A 21,707-nucleotide genomic window follows, 5' to 3' on the forward strand; every position below is an offset into this window, starting at 1 on the left:
AAGGAGGTTCAGATCTCCAGGAAAGAAAAGGCAAGGGTATGAGAGCTGAGCCCTGCTAGTCAAGGGAGATTGCAGAAAAGAAATGCTGACCTCCACTAGGAAAAATTCACTTGAGAATTTGGCTGTGTGGGACTTTGACCTGTCTCCTCCCCAGACTGTCTTTTCTTGGCTTTTCCACCTGATATAGACCCCAGGTCTGCTTACCAAGAAGAAGAGGGCTCTGGTTCATGGTGAACACTAGATCCTTGCAACCTACTCTAGAAAAGCTCTAGAAAACAGGTCCCAGAGATCCCTGCAGATCACTTGTGCTGCACCAAGTGCTGTCTGTGACTGACTGTTTAGTGACTACTGTGACTCCAGCAAGCTTGATTTTTCAGTCTCATTAGAATATGTGACTTGGTATAGGCTAATCACAGTGACTGCTGAAAAATGTGCATGGAAATATTCAAGAGCTCATTGGTTGGTCACCAGGTCTCCCACAAAGCTTTTTAAACTCTTTTGCTTCTTCCTCTAACATTGAGGTTTGTGGTTTTAAGATAGAAAGTGGTCAAAGCTCAGGAGCTTCTGCAAACTTTCCCTTGCTCAGTGAGTTGAGCTAGGGGTGGGATTCTTGGTTCTGAGTTGGGCAGTCATGCCACCATTTTAAATGGCTTGACAATTTAGGTGGACAAGAATGACCCTCACCTCCAATCATGAGAACTCATGTAACCAGAGATCATCTTAGAATGGCTTCAACCAACAGTCATTTTTACTGTGATTGACTAATTACACCTTATGGTAAAGGCAGTGTCCTTGGTAAACATAGATCTTGGTCTCAGGTGACTGATTGTAAACTCCTACAGCTCTAGAGGAAAACATATATGAGGTGGAAGACAAGCTTAGTGGCTTAGTTGAGAAAGCACTTGTCACCAATGATATCCCTGAGACCAACACAGTGAAAGGAGAGAACCAGGTTTGGCAATTTCCCTCTGAATTCCACATCTGTGCTGCAGTCAGAAGATGGCTGGGAACACATGAAAAAAGACAGACAGACAGACACGCACATACACTCACACACACACATGCACACAGGAATGCACGTATGTACACAGGCACATGCTCGCTTGCACAGTAATGTAATAAAATTTAAAAGCCAGAGTTTGGGGTCTTATGATAGGAAGGGAAAGAAGAATAGGAAAGAGGAAGGAGATGAAGAAATAAGATTTTCCTGTAGGTCTCTTCTCAATTCCAGGTGAAGAAAGGTGTGGGGAGAGGCCCACATGCCAGTGCTCTCTGCAGCATCACAGGGTCTGGACAAGTCTGCTGTTGAGGTCTAGGATGGAGTAGACATAGCAGGCTCTTCCCCATCTCCCTAGTTTCACACCCCACCCTCACCCTGTCTGAAGTCCTTCTGCACTGGCACTGATGACAAGTTGGCTGTTATCACCCCCCCCCCCCCATTGGATAGTGAGATCCTGAAAAAGCAGCCAGCTTGTCTAAGGGCACTGGTTATAAAGTCTGCACAGGGGTTGGGGATTTGCCTAGCGGTAGAGCGCTTGCCTAGCACGCGCAAGGCCCTGGGTTCAGTCCCCAGCTCCGGAAAAAAAAAAAAAAGGAAAAAGATAAAGTCTGCACAGATCCCCAGGAATCTCAAGATCTGCCTAACTGGTGGCTGCCCTGTTCCCTAACCAGAATAGTTACTGTGAGTGCAAGGGGTCAAGGAAAATGGCCTCAGCAGAGAAGAGGGGGAGTGGTTACTGGGGAAGCCACGGCCCTGACTTTCTGATCACACCACCTGACCCTTTTCCACCTGTGTCCCCCCACCCAGTCAAGTGTAGTGCTCCCCTTCAGGCCAGTGCGTCCCCTAGGGGTCCCAGGAGGAGGTGGGTCCTCACCCCTTACGCTCTACAGGATCACACTGTGGTATTTACTCACTGCCCTGTCCGGGAGGAGCCCTGCTTATTGGAAGGCTAAGTGGACAACACCCATTTCCTGAGCTTCCACAGAGACACAGGGCTTCCTGGCTGCAGCAGGAGGGCCTGGGTACTGGGAGCTGGAGATAAAGAGAGCCAAGGGCGCAGAGCAGACTTTCCTAGTGGACCAGAAGACCCTGTTTGGCTCCTGAGAACAGCCGCTGGTAGTCAGCAGCTCAGCACCAGACAATGGCTGCTTCTGGCTCAGCGTGGACCAGAGCATCTCAGTCAGTTTTTCATTCCACCCTGGACACCCAGCTCTGTTCCTTCATCCTTCCTTCAATTTCGTGAGTTCACGTTGTAAAGGCGTCTTTCCCTGGACATTCCCTTCTCTGGTATTTCCAGAAATGCTCGGTCTCTGTAGACTCCTCTCTTGCCTCGACCTCAATGGAGCCTCCATGGGTGTCTTGGGCTCCCAGGAGCTGCTCTGCAGGCTGCAGGTGGGAGAAGGCTTCGGTCACAGTCATGCTTCAGGACCTGTTCCTGGATCTGGTTCTGCAGCACTCGCTCCTCCACCTGATCTAGCAGCTCATAGATGGAGTAGAGACTGCTCATAGATGGAGTAGATGTTGGGGTGGACCGGCTTGAAGTGCTGCGTCTGAACCCCGATGACAGCACAATTGGTCAGGCGGTTGGCAGGTTCTGCATTGGATCGTGAGATCCTGAGAAAACAACCAGTGTCGCTGTGTGCAGTAGATGTAACGTCTGCATAGAGCTGCTGTAATCAAAGGTGTCCTGTATCTCTGATCTGCCTGATGGCACCCTGCATGCTTCTCTTGTTAATGGTGGCTGCCCTGGCCTGGACCCTGACCCAGTCCCTGTGCCCCCTCTCAAGCGTCCTGAGTGCTGCAACCTGCACCCCCTCTGGACCCGTGCACCTGCTTTGGGTTTCTGGAAGAGGATAAGGCCTCAGCGTGCGCTGCCCCCGAGCTCTCACTTGTTTTGGTATTTTGTCACCACCATTTCCTGGCCTGGCCTCCGCGTTCATCCTTGTGGGCTACGTAGGCCACATGTAGTTTGTGTTCTTCGACAGTGATGCCGGAACTCTGAGGATGGAGCCATTCTCGCCGCGGTTCCGGACAAGGTTCCGGAGTATTTGGATCGAGAGACACAGAGTTGAAAGAATGAAGAGCAGACCTTGGCGGTGGACCTGAGGACCCTGTTGGATTACTACAACCAGAGCGAGGACCATAAATGATCCCAAGTCTAAGGTCACAACCCCTCCGCTTCACTATGGACAGGACTGAGAGGCCCGACCCATGTCAAAGGTTCTTCCCAACTGGCGGAACCTGCTGGGACCCAGAACCTGGGATCCTCTTTCACTTTCAATTGAGAGGATTTCTAGGGAATGATGGGCAGGCGGGCCTGTCTCCAGGGTCCCTCAGGCTCTCACACACTGGAAATCTGGCTGTGACATGGGGTCGAAGGGAGTCTCCTCCCCGGGTACCCGCAGTATCCCTACAATGGCCCGGCTTCCATCTCCCTGAATGAACACCTGAAAATGTGGATGGCTGCGATGGCGCAGATCACCAGATACACGTGGGAGCAAGCTGATCTTGCAGAGAGACGCAAAGGCCTGCCTGGAGTGAGTCATCCAGTGGCTACGGAGATACCTGGAGACAAGAAAGGAGAGAGGCAGAGCGCACAGGTACAGAGGCCTCAGGCAACCACTGCAACCACCCTCGAGCTGGTGCTCAGTCCGGAGAGAGAAGAAAATATCAGCTGTAATAAAAACCTGTCTCACCTTGTTTTCAAGTTTTAAAACATTATTACCAAAATAAAAAAAAAAAGACGTGGCCAAAGAATCACTTAAGGAAATTAACCAGATCAAGGGTAGAGTAGGCATTTTGAACCCACGGAGAACTCACCAAGGTCTCTGCTGCATTTTGTGCAAGAAGGAAGAAGCCTGTTCATGACATTTGGTCTGAGGCTGTCACAAGCACTTGGTGGAATGCATGTACACACCCCCACTCCACACCATCACAAAGCAATTTCACACACACACATACACACACACCACCACACCACCACTACCACCATCACCACCAACAACAACCACACAAAATAAACAATGAAACAAAACATGCCAACTTTTGCTCCACATGTCCTTTTACGACCATTATGGGATAAAGAGTGGTGGGACCACATCCCCATCATCCCTCACCTACCCACCCACCCCACCCCATCAGATGTACTATCAGTCGTGTGGGCACAGAAAGGAGTTTGCCTGTAGCTGAGTGCCAAGGGCAAAAGAATTCTCACATGGATGGCTTGTGAAACTGGCAGAGGGGGAAAAAAAATAAAAAACGCATCAAGGCTCTTTTAGACTTTGTCAATACCAAAGGTGAACTTTAAACTCTAGAGTCGGTATCTCGATGCTAAAGCTGTGTTTTATTTTATTTTCTGAGTTCTTTAAAAGCTTTATGGAGGGACAGTGGTTTCTCTGTTGGCTGGAACTGACTTCCCAGTGCTTATTTGGTTACCTTCCCACCTATCTGGAACCAGGACAGACAGAAGGTTGAAAAGAAGGGTAACCCCACCCCCACCCCACTCTGTTCTTGAACGGAATGTCTTTTCTATGTGCGTATTATGCGCTGGTGTGCACCGGGGTTTGAACACACAGCAGAGACTGGCTTTGTATCAATAAGAGAAATCCTGCATTCCTTGGAGGAGCTCAGACCTCTGCCCTGATCCCTAGCTTTCACTTCACCTGTCACTTCCTGACTCTAAGGAACACAGGGTGACCCTGGCTAGGAGGTGTGACCACCCACTTTATTAAGGGTGCCCATGGTGTCCTCAGCATAGGAAGTGAGTGTGTTGCAGTGACCAGGGTGGCTGTGCATTGAATAGATCCGCTGTAATCAAAGGTGTCCTGCATTTCTAGAGATGCCTGATGGCACCCTGCAGGTTTCTCCTGCTGTTGGTGGCTTGGGCCCTGGCAGGCAAGGTGAGTGTAGTTTGGGGCGGGAAAGGGCCTCTGCGTGGAGGGGGAGGCGGCACCAGGGTAGCTGCTTCCTCACCTTGCCCACCAGACCCTCTGCCCTTTCTCTGGTGTCCTGAGCTCTGCAACCTGACCTCCTGCAGCCTGCGCCTCCGCCTGGGGTTTCTGGAGGAGATCGGGGTCTCACCGTGCACCGCCCCCAGGTTCTCACTTGTTTTGATATTTCATCACCACCTTGTCCAGGCTAGTCCGTGGGGAGCCCGGGTTCATTGTTGTGGGCTACGTGACCGACACACAGTTGATGTGCTTCAACAGCTCTAAGGATGGAGGTGCGCACGCTGCAGGTGGAACAGAAGGGTCCGGAGTATTGGGAGCGAGAGACACAGAGTGTCAGGAATGAAGAACAGACCTCAGGAGTGGACCCGAGGGCCCTGCTGGGCTATACAACCAGAGAGAGGGCTGTGAGTGATCCAGGATCGACCCCTCTGCTTCACTATGAACAGGACTGAGAGAACGTGTGACCCAGGTCTGAGGTTCTTCCCAATCTGCGGGACCTGCGGGGACCCAGGACCCGGGACCCACTTTCACTTTCAGTTAAGAGGATTCCTAGGGAGGAATGAGCGGGTGGGGCCCGACTGCAGGTAGATGTCTGGCTGTGATGTGGGGTCGGATGACAGCCTCCTCCCTGTGTACACACAGTAAGCCTATGATGGCCGCAACTACATCGCCCTAAATGAATACCTGAAAACGTGGTTGGCGGCGCGCACATTACCTTATGTAAGTGGGAGCAGGATGCTGCCGCAGAGAGACAGAAGGCCTCCCTGAAGTGCTTAGAGCGGCTATGTAGAATCCTTCTCCAGGAAGGAGCCGCTGCAGCGCACCAGTATGGAGGCCTCAGGCAACCCCTGGGGCTCAGTCCAGAGAAAGAAGAAAGTATCAGCTGTAATAATGCCCGCCTCATCTTGTTTTTAAGTTTTTAAACATTATTACCAAAACAAAAAAAAAAAAAACTTGGCAAAAGACTCAGATAAGAAAATTAACCAGATCAAAGTATTCATTTTGACACCATGGAGACTCACCAAGGTCTCTGCTGCATTTTGAGGGCTTTTCCTTCTTTTGTTTTTGTTTTGTAGCAAACTTTTATCTAAATCTTACACAAGTCAGGCTTTCTAAAAAGCCAACATAATTGAAATTTTGGGTTCTTCCTCTAAAGCCTGCAGTACCCAAAGCTTCAACAGTTAATTTAAAAATAAACAAAAGAAAACAACAGAACCTTGCAACAGATCCTGCTGCAATACAAAAAATAAATAAGTAAAAGAAAAACTAAATGAGCTTAATCTTTACAAAAGTTATTTTAGCTCAAAGCCTACAAAATCAAAGTTATTTTATTTCTACAAATTCTTCACACCAGCATTTCAGAACCTCATCTTTTTTCTCATTAATTTTAGCCACAAATCAAATTCCCTTTCCAGGCAATCCTCTTGAAGAGCACAAACTCAAGAGTAATCGCCTAAGCGAGTAGAAAAGCGTCCAGCTATAGTGTGCAAAGAACATACAGTTCAGGGTTAATCTCTGGAACCTGATCCGGACCTTGAAGGAGATCTAGAACGGGATCTTGAAGTTGTTTTTGGCGGAGGGGACATGGATGGAGCCTTTGAGGGTGGAGCAGGGAGAGGGGAATGAGTCTGGCTCCGGGATTTGGATTTTGACTACATGTCCTTTTCTATTTTTTTTTTCCGGAGCTGGGGACCGAACCCAGGGCCTTGTGCTTGCTAGGCAAGCGCTCTACCACTGAGCTAAATCCCCAACCCCTCCTTTTCTATTTTCTTTGGGGGATCAAGAAGGTGACCTACTTCGTGGCTTCCCACACTTATCCTTAGATCTGCCTCCTGAGTGCGAATGGGAACCCGGATCAGACCTAAGCTTAGATTTGACATTTGCTAGGAGACCTAGATAGGAGCGACTTTTTGAGGTACTTCAAGATCTACAGCGGCTGCTTCCGCGACGCCTACTCAAGAGATCTTCTTCTAGACCGTGATCTACTTCCAGAGTCAGAGCGCCTATGACTTTGTTCGTGGCTTATTGAAGGTAGAATTTCTGCCATTTATTTCTGTGCCATCCGGTTTATCCAACGCACGCTTCCTGTCAGAGTAGGATCTAAATTCAATTGCACCCTCATTTGTTCGTTCTTTGTGAGCATCTGCAGAAGTCACCTCTCCTGCTTGCCGCATGAAATCCTTCAAGTCTTGCCAACTGCGGCGACTAGACAGATTTTCGACAATAAGTCTGTATTCTGTACGAATAGCTGTTCCATATGTGCCTCTGCCAGAAGTTCTCCGACTGCTGTGTCCAACTCTACCACAGCGGCGTCTGTAGCTGTAGCCATCACGGTCGCGGCGCCGCCCCGGGAGCGCGCGACCATCACGAACCGGCCGCACAGCTCCTTGCTGTTCAGCTCGTCCGCATCACGGGAGTCCTCGAAACTCCACGAAACCTTACCCGTTTTCTAGGTCGATTTCCAGGAGGCGCTGAAAAAGCACTGGGTGTCCTTCTCGCGGACGTTGTGGCTCAGGCGTCCTATATAAACGTGCAGAACTGCCGTGGGGGTGTTCTCCGGGAGGCTAGACGTGGTGGGGCGGCGGGCGGCGGGGCAGGGCGGCGATGTGGGGACGGAGAAGGCCAGAACAGGCACCTCACACCGCAGCTGTGCCTAGTCCGCCACACAATGACCTTGAGTTTTCTTTTGTGCAAGGTAAAGGGTGAGAATCTAAAGTTCATCTTCTCGGATGTAATTCTATGTCTTATGTCGCGGCGTCATCTTTGACACACCAATGTGTGTTCTTTGTTGAAACTTGATCATGCATAGTTTTGACCAGTTCCTTTCCAGGACCTCTATCCTATGCCTTTGATTTTCCTGTCTATTTTATGCCAGTTCCAGGCTGTTCTGGTCACTACAGCTCTGCAGTATAATCTGAGGTTGGGATTGCAACACCTCCACTTCTTATTCGTAGTCTTCTGTATTTTTTCTAAACCTATGTAATGAATTAGAATTTTGATAGCGGTGCATTAGATCTGTAGGTTAATTTTGGTAGAATGGACATTTTCACAATCTTAACTCTGGTAGTGCAGTAGCATTGGCTTTCTGTCCAGAGGCTAACACATGGCCTCTGCTGTGAGGTTTTCATTGTAGAGTTCTCCCATTTCCTTGGTTAGATAGAGCACTAAATGCTTAATTCTTGGGGGGGGGGGGGCGTTACTTAGAATGGCATGTTTGTCCTAACGTCCTTCCCTGAGAGTACACTGTTGTATAAATGAAGGCTGCTTTCTAATATGGAATCTTGTATCCCGAAACATGAAGGGTTTATTAGGTCCAAGAGTTTCCCTGTGAGCTCAGCTGGGACTTTCAAGTTAAAGAATTGTGGAGTCTGGAATAAGAGGTAATGTGACTTCTTTCTTTCCTATTTTAATGCTTTTCATTATGTCTAATTGAGAGAGCTGAGATTTCAAATAAGGGAGGTGAGTGTGCGCAGTCTCGTCTCTTCCTGATCTTAGACGACACACTGGTTGTCCTTCCCTCCATTTCACACAATGGTCCAGCCCTCTCCCTTTCCCCCTCCACTTCACACAATGGTCCAGCCCTCTCCCTTTCCCCCTCCACTTCACACAATGGTCCAGCCCTCTCCCTCTCCCTCTTGCATATGGGAGGAGGAGAGTCTGGGTTTCTTCACCCATTAGCCAAGATCAGCTCAGCCTTCTCTCAGAACAGCTCAGTGAAAGGAGGGGTCCGGCAGGCTCTCACACACATTCCAGCGTCTGCTGTGGGGTCGGACGGGAGCCTCCCCCGCGGCAGTACACATACAAAATTTACATCGCCATAAACGAAGACCTGAAAACGTGGACGACCTCGGACACTGCAGCACAAATAGAAATACAGAGCCTACCTGGAGGGCGAGTGCATGGAGTGGCTCCGCAGATACCGGGAGCACAGGAAGGAGACGCTGCTGCGCTCAGGTGGTGGGCGCGGGGGGTGGGGGGCGGCCTCAGGCTTCTCCTCCCTCTGCCCTCGGCTGGGGCTCAGTCCAGAGGAAGAAGAAACTTTCAGCTGGAGTAATTTTGGTACAAGGTGAAACCTAAGTATTTGAATTCATCTTCCCATATAGGAAAACTGTGTCACAGAATCATTTGTAGTATGCGCTATCCTCCCCGCCCCACCCCCAATGTATATCTTGCACTCTTTGTGGAATACTGAGGTTACATATCTTGACATGTCCTGGCCTGGACATCTACCCCATGCCTGTGATTTCCTGTCTATTCTCTCCCAGTTCCAGGCTGTCCCTGCCACTACAGCTCTGTGGTGTAATTTGAGGCTGGGATGGAGGCCTCCAGTTCTTACTCATTAAGATTGTTTGGTTGCGGGCTGGAGAGATGGCTCAGTGGTTAAGAGCACTGACTGCTCTTCCAGAGGTCCTGAGTTTCAAATCCCAGTAACCACATGGTGGCTCAAAACTGTCTGAAATGGGATCTGCTGCCCTCTCCCGATGTGTCTGAGACAGCTATATATAATAAATAAATCTCTCTTTTTTAAAGAATGGTTCTTTATGTAAAGCAATATACATACCCATCTGTGTCCTGCCCGTCTCTGTGTCTGTTTGCAGACACTCAGGTTACAGTGAAAGACAGATTCATAATGATGATGGGGAGGGCTCTGCACATTATTCTTGATGGTCAAGGGTCAGAGGATAAGCCTCATGCTAAACACTACAGATCTCCAGGCTGGCCTTGATTCATTCCCTGCATATCTCCCTTCCTGGTGATTTCTGAAACTTCCCTGGTCTGAAGTCATAGTTCTGGAAGTGTCCTAAGGGTTGTTCCTCCAGGCCACTCATCAGTCTCCAGAGTGTGCCTTGTTACTTCCACTGCAGACAGGGACAATTCCTGATTGTCTCTGGAGACTTGAAAGACTGACACCTAGAGGCCAAGGATTAGGGCTGACACAAACAGGAGAGGACTGGGTCCCAGGGCATCTCAGAGTTTGGATGCAAGGTGAGCCTTTGAGATGTTTTCATGCTGACTGTGATGACTCCTGTTTTTTATCTTGGGACAGCTGCCTGGTGGAATCCAGTGACAAGTTCTGACTTCTAAACGGTGGATTCTCTTTGGACATCAATGTCTGGGGGGTTTATGCTTTTGGCTGTGCACGCAATGGGGAAATCTGAAGAGCCCAGCCCACCCCTGTACTCCAGGACCCTGTCTGTGCACTGCCTGTCTTCCCTGGCATAGCCAACCTTAGACAGTAGAAGACATCTGCATCCAGTCAGCGCCATGTTGCCCTGGGCTGCAGCTCCTCACTTCCACACAGAAATAAGGATCTAAATGTACACTGCTTGACCTGAGCCGTTCACTGGTGGGGAACTTACTGGATTGAGAACACTCAGAGTATTGTGAAGGAAATAAATGGCAGATGGAGAGCCTTCCAGAATCTGTGTTTCCTGTGTTGAGTGTAAGCTGGACAGGAGTCCTCTGTGGCATCTGCATGCAAATGGGGCTGTTGCAGGTGGATCTCAGTCCATGTGCACTTCCTTGCTGTTCTGGTCATTCCTCAGTTATATCTTCTTGGTACTTGACACTTAACAGAGCCCCTGGCTGACAGACTCTGATCCTAGGAAGGGAGGCATGGCTTGAGCTTTGTTCTGTAACAAGGGTTATGAGCCCTCAAGGCTGTACCAGGCCTTCCCATGTAGCTAGGAACCTGAGATTACCAGTGAAGAATTTGCTGGGCAGTGGTAGGGAACACCGTTAATCCCAGCACTCAGGAGGCAGGCAGGAAAATCACTGAGTTCCAGGTCATCCTGCTGTAGGACACTCATGGATACCTATCTTAAAAATTTGGTACCTGGGAACCTGGAATTTCTGGGACCAGCCTGACCATGCTGCTCCTTGGCAAAATGTGGATGAATGGACTTTGAACTGGAAGAGCATTTAAATGCATGAAGCAGGGCCTAAGCAGCCATGCTAGTAGGGCCGTGAGAGACAGAGCTGAGGGCACTGTGGGGGCCCAGGTAAAGAAGTTTCAGAGAGGAAGAACATTAGTAAGTGGCTTAGAGACAATTCTTCTAATATTTTGAAGAAGAATGTAGCTGCTTTCTGCAGTTGAGCAGATAAAAAAATGCCTCAGATTATACCTGAGGGGTTTGGATTAATGGTGTTGGCAGAAGAGACTTCATGAGAGTCTAATATTGCCTGTATTGCTTGGTTTTTCATGGCCACACTCATGCAGCTGTATAAGGGAAAGGAGAAAGCTACATGAGGAACAACACAAGATGTGCAGTGTGAGGAGAGAAGGAACAGCATGAAGTGCATTGGAGCTAAGTCCAGTGCTCAGGGAAATAAACTTTACAGCAAAGGGTGGCGCTAAGTGGGAGACAGGGACAAGCCCCCCCACTGCAAAGCTTCCAACCTGTGAAAGGGAATTAAAGAAAACCTTAAGCAGAGAAGGAAACCACCAAAACCACGCAGCTGGTCAGGATGTAAACAAGTGAGGGGCAACATTCCAGCCCCAGCAAGCAGCAGAACTTGGCGCCTTTCTTCTGGCTTTTCAATCTCTCCCCCTTCGCTTGTCCAGAGGGTCCCTCCATGGAGAAGCAGAGAGGCCATTGAGCAAGGCTGGAAGAGTGAATCCTGGATTTCGATGGAGAACCCAACATTGGGAGATGTCAGAGTCTCCAGGTTTTCCCAAGGACAGCTGCTAACAGGTGTGAACCAGCCAGAGAGAGGGGGGGGGCAGACGGGGGGGGAGAGAGAGAGAGAGAGAGAGAGAGAGAGAGAGAGAGAGAGAGAGAGAGAGAGGGAGAGGGAGAGGGAGAGAGAGAGGGAGAGGGAGAGAGAGAGAGAGAGAGGTGTGGTGCAGCCAACAGAGCTGGCAGGAGTTGGGATCTGAAGAGAGCTTTGGCATCAGACATGGGGATGTAGGCTGCAGTTTGACCAGCTGGATTTTAGTCTGTGATCCAGCATTTCCTCAGTTTGCTCCATTTTTTCCTTTTGAAACAGAAATGTGCATCCTGTGCCATTGTATATATGAACTATGTGGCCCGCTTTTTTATTTTCTTTATAGAGGGGTTGCAGCTAAGAGATTGCCTTGAGTCTCAGAAGAGACTGTAAACTTTGAACTAACCACAGTGTTGAGACTGACGGACTCTGGGAACTTTCAAAGTTGGACTCAATGTCTTTTGTTATTATGATATGGCTACAATACTATAGGGACAGGTCACAGGAGGAAGAGGGGGGTGTTTGCGGGGTGGGTCTCGCCACTCACAGCCTCATGCTCACACTGGCTGAGGCCTTTTTCCACCATCATCTCCCGGCCCGGCCTCGGGGGAGCCAGATACAAGGGAGTCCGCTACTCTACTCTTAAAAAAAAAAAATGGAGGAAAGAAAAACTGGGTGTCTGTGCGCTGGTGGGAATGGATCTGCAAGCATACAGAAGCACCAGCAGGGGGCGCAGAGAGCTCGGCGTTTGTGAGTTCAAGAGCTGAGTTTGATGCAGCCCTGGAAAGCCAACAACCACCCTGGCAGGGAGATATTTGATGCAGTCAGGGCTCTCCACAGCTCTGAGGTTGAACTGCAGAGAGACAAGCCTTGCCTCAAATTCTCTGCTTGCAGCTCTGTGACTTCTCAATGCAGCCATCACCCAGGGTGCAGGCAGCAGAGCTGCGACCAGATGCAGAGTTCAAAGTCTCAGGAACCCTGCTCTTCCTGGCTCTTGAAGACTCATAGCTCAACCTCCCAGGGTGCTTGGGTAGACACCACCTGCATCTCATGCCTAAACTGCCACCTTGTATTCCGGATGCAGGAGCTGTCAAGGCAGTTACATGAGGCCCTGAGAACCACACCTGCTGATGGGGCTTCAGCTTGGCCTACATCTTGCTGAGCCAGCACCTCATGGCCAGACAGGATCATGAACACTTAGCACTGCCTGCTGTACAAAAAACTTCAAAACAGTCACAAGTACAGTCTAGAGGATCTGAGGGTCTCCTCGTGCCTGGTTTGCATAAAACAAGGGGCCCTTCTTGCAGTTCCTTGGATTCAGTTTTCTGTAGACCTTGGGGACCATGACCATCTGGTCAGAACCTGTACTGAGCACACCCTTGGACCAAGACTCCTACCAAAGAGTACCAGGTAGGTAGGGAGGAAAATGGCCTCTGTGGGAAAGTGGGGGCAGGGCGGGACAACTAGGCCTTCCCTGCAATTTACCAAGTGAAAAGAGATATCCTGGGACACCCTGGCAGCACTGCAGACATATTTTGCACCTACACAGCTTCAAGAAGGCCACAAGCCTTCAAGTGTCCACATACAGTCCACCTACTGCTAGTGAGGTCTGAAGGATGTCTGAGTATCACCAGTGTATCCAGCTGCAGGAGCTGGTTCTGGATACCCAGGAGTTCAGAAGACTCTGATGCCTGTAGCTGTCCTAGAAAAGAATAAGGACTCAGAAGCTGAGGTCAAATTTGTCGGCAGAGAGGATCTCCCTTCCTCTTGATCCTTGGCTCATCCAACACCCAGGTCTGCATGACCCCAGTTGCCAGGGTGAAGCCACAGGTTGCTTGCTCTGGATGCTGTGGCCCATAGTGCTGCCCTGAGCTGGCTGCAGGCCAGGGAGTGAAATGTGCCCTGTTGGTGTGACCATAGTGTTTTCCTGATGGTAAAAGTAAGAGCTGTTGTGGAAGGAAGGTTATGGCCTTTTCCCACTTTGCAGACAGTCAGGGACAGTGCCTGACAACTTAGTCACCTCAGCCCTGTCAAGGACGTGAGCTTTCTCTGTCTCTCATGTATGTCATCACTGCTGCCTCCTGCACTTGTCAGCAATGCCACACAACAATGCCTGAGTGAGGATGCTTCACTCCTCAGGGGATGTCTGAATGCTCTCCTTAGCATTGCAAAGCAGTACTCTGAGGTCTGAGGTCCAGAGATTGCATAAGAATCTGTGCAGTGAGCCAGAGGGCAGAAAACTAAAGGAGGGAGTTGACTCCAGATGTGGACATGGTCTCGAGGGAGAATCCCAGGCTGGCTGGCCTCAGACTGTCTGTGCTGATGGGGATCATGGGAAGGCCTGGAGAGTGACAGGGAGTCTTCTGAGTGCATTGGAGGCAACCAACAAATCCATCCAGGGAAAGGAGAACCAAAATGGGCAGCAACTGAAGCCATCATCTGAGCTCCACTGGGGAGCCCAGAGGAGAAAAAAGACAGCCATGTTCACAGACTCAAGGACAAGAGGAAGCATGAAGGCTGGAAAGGGAGAGCAACAGGCCATGTTGATAGGAAGGGTGTTTGTGTGTGAGTGTGAGTGTGAGTGTGTGTGTGTATTAATGTGTGTGAGAGTGTGTGTGTGCATTTGTGTGTGTGTTTGTGTGTGCGCATGTGTGTGTTTGTGAGTGTATGTGTGTGCGAGTGTGTGTGAGCATGTGTGAGAGTGTGTGTGTATGCATGTGTCTGTATAAATGTGTGTGAGAGTGTGTATTGAACATGTGTGACTATGTGTGAATATGTGTGTGAGTGTACATGTGAGTGAATGTGTGTCAATACATGTGTGTTAGTGTGTATGTGAATATTCTGTGTGTGAATGTATGAGTATACATGAGTGTGTGTGTTATTGTGTGTTAGCATGTGAATGTGTGTGGCCATATGTGTGTGACTGTATGTGAATGTGTTAGTGCGTCAGAGTGTGTGTCTGTGTGTGAAGGTGTGTGAGTGTGTCTTATTGTATGTAAGTGTGTGTGTGTATGTGAATATATGTGTTTGAGTGCATATGAGTGTGTGTGTGTGAATAGGCGTCTGAGTGTATGTGTGAATGTGGGAGGTTGTGTGAATGTGTCTGTATGTGTGTGCTTGAGGGTATGAGTGTGTGTGTTTGCGTGTGAGTATGTGAATGTGTTTGTGAATGTGTATGTAGGAATACCTATGGGAGTATGTGTGTAATTGTATCTGTGTGAATGTATGTGCAATTGTGTGAGTGTGTGTGTGTGTGAAGGTGTGGGAGTGTGTGTTAGTGTATGTAAGTGTGTGTGAGTGTATGTGAATATATGTGTTTGAGTGTGTATGTGAGTGGGTGTGAGTGGGTGTATGTGAATAGGTGTCTGAGTGTATGTGAATGTGGGGGGTTGTGTGAATGTGTCTGTATGTGTGTGCTTGAGGGTATGAGTGTGTGTGTTTGTGTGTGAGTATGTGAATGTGTTTGTGAATGTGTGTGTAGGAATACCTATGGGAGTATGTGTGTGGTTGTATCTGTGTGAATGTATGTGTAACTGTGTGAGTGTGTGTGTGTGTGTGTGTTCATCTGACTGTGTATGAGATGTGTCTGTGCATGTTCCTGCATATGCTTGTATGATTGTGCATGCACTTCTATAAGCAGAAGAAGTCTAAGACAGCTGTAGATGAATGGCTCTTAGTGTTAAGAGACCTCAGAGGGGAATATTGGGGTAGTTGGCTGTTCTGGGCAACTTAGAGATCAGGACAATGATGAAAACATCTTCCCATTTCTCAGAAGACAATACTGGCATGGGGTCCGCACAGTAACAGTGCTCCTGAGAGGTTGGAGAGAAGTCAGGCTAACAAGGGAAGAAGTTGCAGCAGGAAGGAAATAACAAGAAGCTGACAGGCTGCTGCTGGTGTGCAAGGCTGTTACTTCCCCAGTGCAGGGGGAACCTGTCAGAAGCCAGGTAGGACCCGCTGTGGGACTAGCACGAGGCTGTTTGGGCCATTTATGTATTTAGAACACAGATCCCTGAGCAGTCGGGCTTGGCAGTGTGAGCTAACCCTAACCCCAAGCCACTACAGGTGGACACAGACTCCTCCTGTGTGGTGCTTGCAGGATCAAGCCTCCTGCTTTAAAGACAACACTGCATTCCAGACCACCTAAGGGCCATCACAATGGAGTTGGCTGTGGAGGTGGGAAGGAGCAAAGCAACTGCTCTCACCCTGAAGGTTTCCACTTTGATTACAGTATGACATTCTGGCCCAGGGTTCAGATAGAGGACGTTATATGCAGGGTTCAGTGCAGAGGAAGGAGTCAGGGCAAAGTCCCAAGTTTCCAGGAGTGGCTTTCAGGGTCTGAGGGCTGAGAGCTGGGTGCGGGCTTGGGTAGGGCAGACCTGTGGTTTCACTTCTTGCTGTCTGGGCCATTGTCAGGTGGCTTCCAAGCCCTCACCGTCCTGTTGAGAGCCGGTGCATAGAAAATGCCATAAAACTCTCTGTGATTGCAAGTTACAAAGTCTAGGACTTTATACAACTGTCTTTCGCTCGCCCTAACCAGAGGATGGGAAACATGGTGCCCAGCGCCCTCCTTCTCCTCCTGGCGACGTCGCCAGGCGAGACCCAGACCTGCTCAGGTGAGTGTGGGATCAAGAGGGAACCAGACTCTTCAGGCAGTGGCAGGGTCCTAAATCGGGAAGCCTCTTCCCAAGTCCCTGTATCCCCCACCGGACCCTCCGCCCCTTCTCCACCCAAGAGGCCTGAGTCCTGCTCCCTTCTTGTCGTGCGCACCAGGCCAGGGACCCGGGAGGAGCTCGGGGGTCTCACCTCCCGCCACCCCCAGGGTCACACTCTCTGCGGTATTTCTACACCGCCCTGTCCCGACCTGCACCCGGCGAGTCCTGGTACATCGCTGTGGGCTACGTGGACGACACACAGTTCGTGCGCTTCAACAGCGCAGGGGAGAGTGCGAGATATAAGCTACGTGCGTCCTGGGTGGAGCAGGAGGGCCCCGAGTATTGGCAGAAGGAGACAGAGATCGTCACAAGCAATGCACAGTTTTTCCGAGGAAACCTACAGACCATGCTTGACTACTACAACCTGAGCCACGACGGTGAGTAACCCTCTAAATCTGAGGGTCCTGACCCTCTATATCTGTCCCCACTCCTCTCCCACTTACCCAAGCCGCCTAAGCACCTGGTGCAAAAGGGACCTGGTGTCCCTTTCCGTTAGAAACTTTCAGTTAGAAGTCCTAACATGGACGGGTCTGACCGAGGGGGGGGGGGCAGGCTCTCACATCATCCAGGTGATGTATGGCTGTGACGTGGAATCCGATGGGAGCCTCCTCCGCGGTTATGAGCAGTATGCCTACGATGGCCGAGATTACATCACCCTCAACGAAGATCTTAAGACTTGGACAGCAGAGGACAGGGCGGCGCAGATCACCAGACTCAAGTGGGAGCAGGCTGGTTATGCAGAGCTCCGCAGGACCTACTTAGAGGGCCCATGCAAGGATTCGCTGCTCAGATACCTAGAGAATAGAAAAGAGATGCTGCAGTGTACAGGTGCGGGACCTCGGGTCACTCCTCCCTTTGCCTCTGTGCTGGGCTTGGTCCAGACAAAGAAGTTCATCAGCTGAGAAATGCCCATCTAGCTTGTTCTTGTGGAAATTATGCAAATCAAAGGCTTTACATAGCTCAGTGAACTTGGATACAATTAGAATCGCCATTATCAAACAGTAGAGGTTAACACTGGATTTTACACGTTTTCCAATAAATATACTCATCACTTTCCGGTACCAGAGAGGTCGTGGAGGGCATAAGACAGAGAGAGAGGGGGGAGGAGGGAGGGAGGGAGAGAGAAAGCCAGGGCAGAGAGAGAGAGAGAGAGAGAGAGAGAGAGAGAGAGAGAGAGAGAGAGAGAGAGGTTTGGTGACAGAATTAGAAGTACTTATCAATTATTACCTTCCATGGTTCATGATGTCCTTTATCTACATTTAGTCCTCGCTCATCTTCACATATTAGCCTTTCCTGATTTCATTATATCAAGATACAAATAACAAGTACATTTATTAGCAAGTACACATAGCTTTGGCGTTGGCTAAAGCGCCTATATGAGCAAAAACAATGTTGTTGTTTTTTTAAGGTTTATTTCTCTTATATGTGTGAGTACACTGTCTCTGTCTTCAGACACACCAGAAGAGGGCATCTGATCTCATTACAGATGGTTGTGAGACACCACGTGGTTGCTGGGATTTGAACTCAGAGCCCTGGAAAGAACAGTCAGTGCTCTTAACTGCTGAACCATCTCTCCAGCCCCCTGACTATGTGGTTTTTATTTCCTGTTCCTGTTCTGAGATTGTGAGACTTCATTTAATATTGTATATTCAAAGTCCATTCATTTTCCTGAGAAAATTTGGAATTACATTGTGTATAGCTGAACAGGATTCCATTTCTTTTGTACACCATTTTTTTTTTTTTGCGAGTAGCCAGACTTGTATTTGATTACGGCATATGGTTACATTAGAATATAAACATGTATTATGACATGTTATCATGGGGAGTCTTTTACACAATAAATGCACGGCTAGTATTTTGTGTGTACCATATTTTCATTATGCACTTAACTGTTGGTACACCTGGGTTGTCTAATGGCAAGAGCTGAAAGGTCAAGCACCATATCAAGGATCAGAGTGGAGAGTGGACACTCCCTTCTTATTCCTGATCTTCCCAGAAATGCTGGTGTCTCTTCATTTGACTGATGCTTCCAGCCTTTTGCTCTCTCTCTTCAGTGTAGGAGGGGGAGAGCACTCCTGTGTTTCCTGACTGTATCAGAGCCTGGCTCTCCCAAGGGAGCACCTTTGTCTCTGGACAGTTCAGAGTCTCCTCAGGATGAAGACAGGGTTCCCGAAAGAACAGGAAGCTGCTCCCTTGAATCTGCATCTCTTTGAGCTATGGCTTCTCTCAGGTCTTGTTCTCTGCCCACACCCACCCTCTGTGAAGTCTGACATCAGTGATGCTGAATCTCTGAGCCCCACCCAGACAAAAGCAGAGGTCCATTTTTTTCCTCTTGGGACACATAGCTGATCCTGAGCATAATGTCTAGAGTTTACAGAACACTGTATCTAAGGTACTGGGGGACATTGACATTGCTCTAGTCCTTTCCTTCCCAGGCCATCTCACAAGCAAATCTGGAGTCCCCAGGAAGAACACAAGATGCTCAAACATTCCAACTCTTCTCCTCAGATCCTCCAAAGGCACATGTGAGCCATCACCCCGGACATGAAGGTGATGTCACCCTGAGGTGCTGGGCCCTGGGCTTCTACCCTGCTGACATCACTCTGATCTGGAAGAAGGAGGAGGAGGAACTGAACCAAGAGATGGAGCTTATACAGACCAGGCCTGCAGGGGATGGGACTTTTCAGAAGTGGGCAGCTCTGGTGGTGCCTTCTGGGGAGGAGCAGAAGTACACATGTCATGTGTACCATGAGGGGCTACCTGAGCCCCTCACCCTGAGATGGGGTAAGGAGGGTGTGGGTGCAGAACTGGGGTCAGGGAAAGCTGGAGCCTTCTGCAGACCCTGAGCTGGTCAGGGCTGAGAGCTGGGGACATCATGTTTCTCACTTTCCTTTCATGTCCTTACCCTTCCCTTCTCAGAGCCTCCTCAGTCCAGAATGCGGACCAGGGTCATTGTTGGTGCTGTCCTTGGTGCTATGGCCATCTTAGGTTTTATGACTGGAGGTGCTGTGATGTGCATGAGAAAGAACAAGGGTATGGAAGAGTCTGTGGCTGGGTTTTGTTCTTTTAGGTCTTTAAGAAGGATGCTTTATGAATATAAATCAAAACACAGACCCCTTATGCACAAGCTTGCCCCTTTCTAGGTCAGTTTGCAGACACTCACCTTACAGTACAAGACAGATTCATAATGGTGATGGTGGTGAGAGGTCTGCACATCATTCTCAAAGGTCAGAGGTCAGAGGTCAGAAGACAAGTCTCATGCTAAACACTACAGATGTCCAGCCTGGCCTTCGATCATTCCCCGAATACGATGTCCAGGGTCCAGAAATCCTTGGTCTCCCACATGTGTTTTTTTTTTGTTTGTTTGTTTTGTTTTTTGTTTTTACAGGAGGAGACAGAGATTATGATCCTGCTGCCGTCACAATGTGAGGGAACAGTTGTCCCTGAGGTACTTGGGGGGGAAGCTGAGCCAAGGTTCTTTCTCTACCCCCACTTGTCAGTCTCCTGTTACTTGTTGTTTCTTCTACTGCAGGCAAGGAAAGTTCCTGACCTCTCTCAGGACACTTGAAAAGGTAACACCTAGGGTCTTTGAATTGGGGCTGAGGCCAACAGGAGAGGACTGGGTCCCTGGGCCTCTCAGATTTACACGTGTGGATGCAAGGTGAGCTTTTGAGATGTTTTCCTACTGACTGTGCTGACTCCTGTGTTATATCTTGGGACAGCTGCCTGGTGGAACCCAGTGGCAAGTTCTGACATAGAAACAGTGGATTCCCTTTGGACATCAATGTCTGTGGATTTATGCTTTTGGCTGTGGACACAATGGGGAAATCTGAAGAGCCCAGCCCACCCCTGTACTCCAGGACCCTGTCTGTGCACTGCCTGTCTTCCCTGGCATAGCCAACCTTAGACAGCAGAAGACATCTGCATCCAGTCAGCGCCATGTTGCCCTGGGCTGCAGCTCCTCACTTCCACACAGAAATAAGGATCTGAATGTGAACTCCTTGACCTGAGCCGTTCACTGGTGGGGAAGTTACTGGATTGAGAACACTCAGAGTATTGCGAAGGAAATAAATGGCAGATGGAGAACCTACCAGAATCTGTGTTTCCTGTGTTGAGTGTTAGCTGGACAGGAGTCCTCTGAGGCATCTGCATGTGAATGGGGCTATGGCAGGAGGAGCTCAGTCCATGTGCACTTCCTTGCTGTTCTGGTCATTCCTCAGTTATATCTCCTTGGTACTTGGCACTTAATAGAGCCCCTGGCTGACAGACTCTGATCCTAGGGAGGCATGGCTTGAGCTTTGTTCTGTGACCAGGGTTATGAGCCCTCAAGGCTGTACCAGGCCTTCCCATGTAGCTACAAACTTGAGATTAGCAGTGAAGAATTTGTTGGGCAGTGGTGGGGAACACCTTTAATCCCAGCACTCAGGAGGCAGGCAGGAAAATCACTGAGTTCCAGGTCAGCCTCTGTAGGACACTCATGACTACACAGAGAAACCCTATCTTGAAAATTTGGTCCCTGGGAGCCTGGAATTTCTGGGACCAGCCTGACCATGCTGCTCCTTGGCAAAATGTGGATGAATGGATTTTGAATTGGAAGAGCATTTAAATGCATGAAGCAGGGCCTAAGCAGCCATGCTAGTAGGGCCATGAAAGACAGAGCTGAGGGCACTGTGGGGACCCAGGTAAAGAAGTTTCAGGGGAGAAGAATATTAGTAAGTGGCTTAGAGATAATTCTTCTAATATTTTGGAGAAGGTGGCTGCTTTCCAGCCTTGAGCAAATAAAAAACTGCCTCAGATTAAATCTGAGGGTTTTGGATTAATGGTGTTGACAGGGGAGACGTCATAAGAGTCTAGTATTACCTGTGTCGCTTGGTTTTTCATGGCCACACTCATGCAGCTGTGTAAGGGAAAGGAGGAAGCTACATGAGGAACAGCACAAGATGTGCAGTGTGAGGAGAGAAGGATCGGCATGAAGTGCAGTGGAGCTAAGTAAGTGCAGAGCTCGGACTAAGTCAGTTTCTCAAGACTACGTCTTCAGAAATAAACTCTGAAGAAAAGGGTGGTGCTAAGTGGGAGACAGGGACAAGCCCCCCCATAGTGAAGCTTCCAACCCGTGAAAGGGAACTAAAGAAAACCTTAAGCAGAGAAGGAAACCACCAAAACCACACAGATGGTCACGATGTAAATGAATGAGGGGCCATGTTACAGCCCCAGCAAGCAGCAGAACTTAACAGCTTCCTTCTGGCTTTTGCAATCTCTCTCTATTTGCATGTCTAGGGTATCCCTCGATGGAGGCCAAGAAAGGTCATTGAGCAAGGCTGGGCGAGGGAGTCC

The 21,707-nt window shown here is 49.3% G+C and overlaps 1 protein-coding gene and 5 pseudogenes across 12 annotated transcripts; 1 reads left to right on the plus strand and 5 right to left on the minus strand.

Moving 5' to 3' along the window:
• 2464a1 (class I gene fragment 2464) lies at nucleotides 1,895-2,109 on the minus strand (annotated as a pseudogene).
• Nucleotides 2,883-3,584, minus strand: 2463a1a2 (class I gene fragment 2463; annotated as a pseudogene).
• 2461a1a2 (class I gene fragment 2461) lies at nucleotides 5,098-5,771 on the minus strand (annotated as a pseudogene).
• Nucleotides 5,920-7,712, minus strand: Srsf6-ps1 (serine and arginine rich splicing factor 6, pseudogene 1; annotated as a pseudogene).
• On the minus strand, nucleotides 8,686-8,901 carry 2458a2 (class I gene fragment 2458; annotated as a pseudogene).
• On the plus strand, nucleotides 11,398-20,463 carry RT1-T18 (RT1 class Ib, locus T18). Of its 12 annotated transcripts, none has more exons than XR_010060737.1 (10): nucleotides 11,398-13,068; nucleotides 15,431-15,605; nucleotides 16,075-16,274; nucleotides 16,481-16,750; nucleotides 16,926-17,201; nucleotides 18,882-19,157; nucleotides 19,293-19,406; nucleotides 19,762-19,821; nucleotides 19,906-19,945; nucleotides 20,096-20,463. XR_010060737.1 is itself a non-coding variant. In XM_063279365.1 (8 exons), exons 3-8 carry the CDS (start codon nucleotides 16,202-16,204, stop codon nucleotides 19,800-19,802), a joined length of 1,050 nt encoding a protein of 349 aa, XP_063135435.1. In that variant the 5' UTR covers nucleotides 12,712-13,068; nucleotides 15,431-15,605; nucleotides 16,075-16,201; the 3' UTR covers nucleotides 19,803-20,463. The 12 variants fall into 12 exon arrangements, 5 of the variants coding, with proteins under 5 accessions (XP_063135432.1, XP_063135433.1, XP_063135435.1 ...); XR_010060738.1 differs by having other exon boundaries at nucleotides 12,439-13,068; nucleotides 16,199-16,274; XR_010060733.1 differs by having other exon boundaries at nucleotides 12,691-13,068; nucleotides 19,293-19,821.
• Nucleotides 20,464-21,707: the final 1,244 nt, after the last annotated feature.

This window comes from Rattus norvegicus, chromosome 20, assembly GCF_036323735.1.
Source record: "Rattus norvegicus strain BN/NHsdMcwi chromosome 20, GRCr8, whole genome shotgun sequence".
Taxonomy (NCBI): domain Eukaryota; kingdom Metazoa; phylum Chordata; class Mammalia; order Rodentia; family Muridae; genus Rattus; species Rattus norvegicus.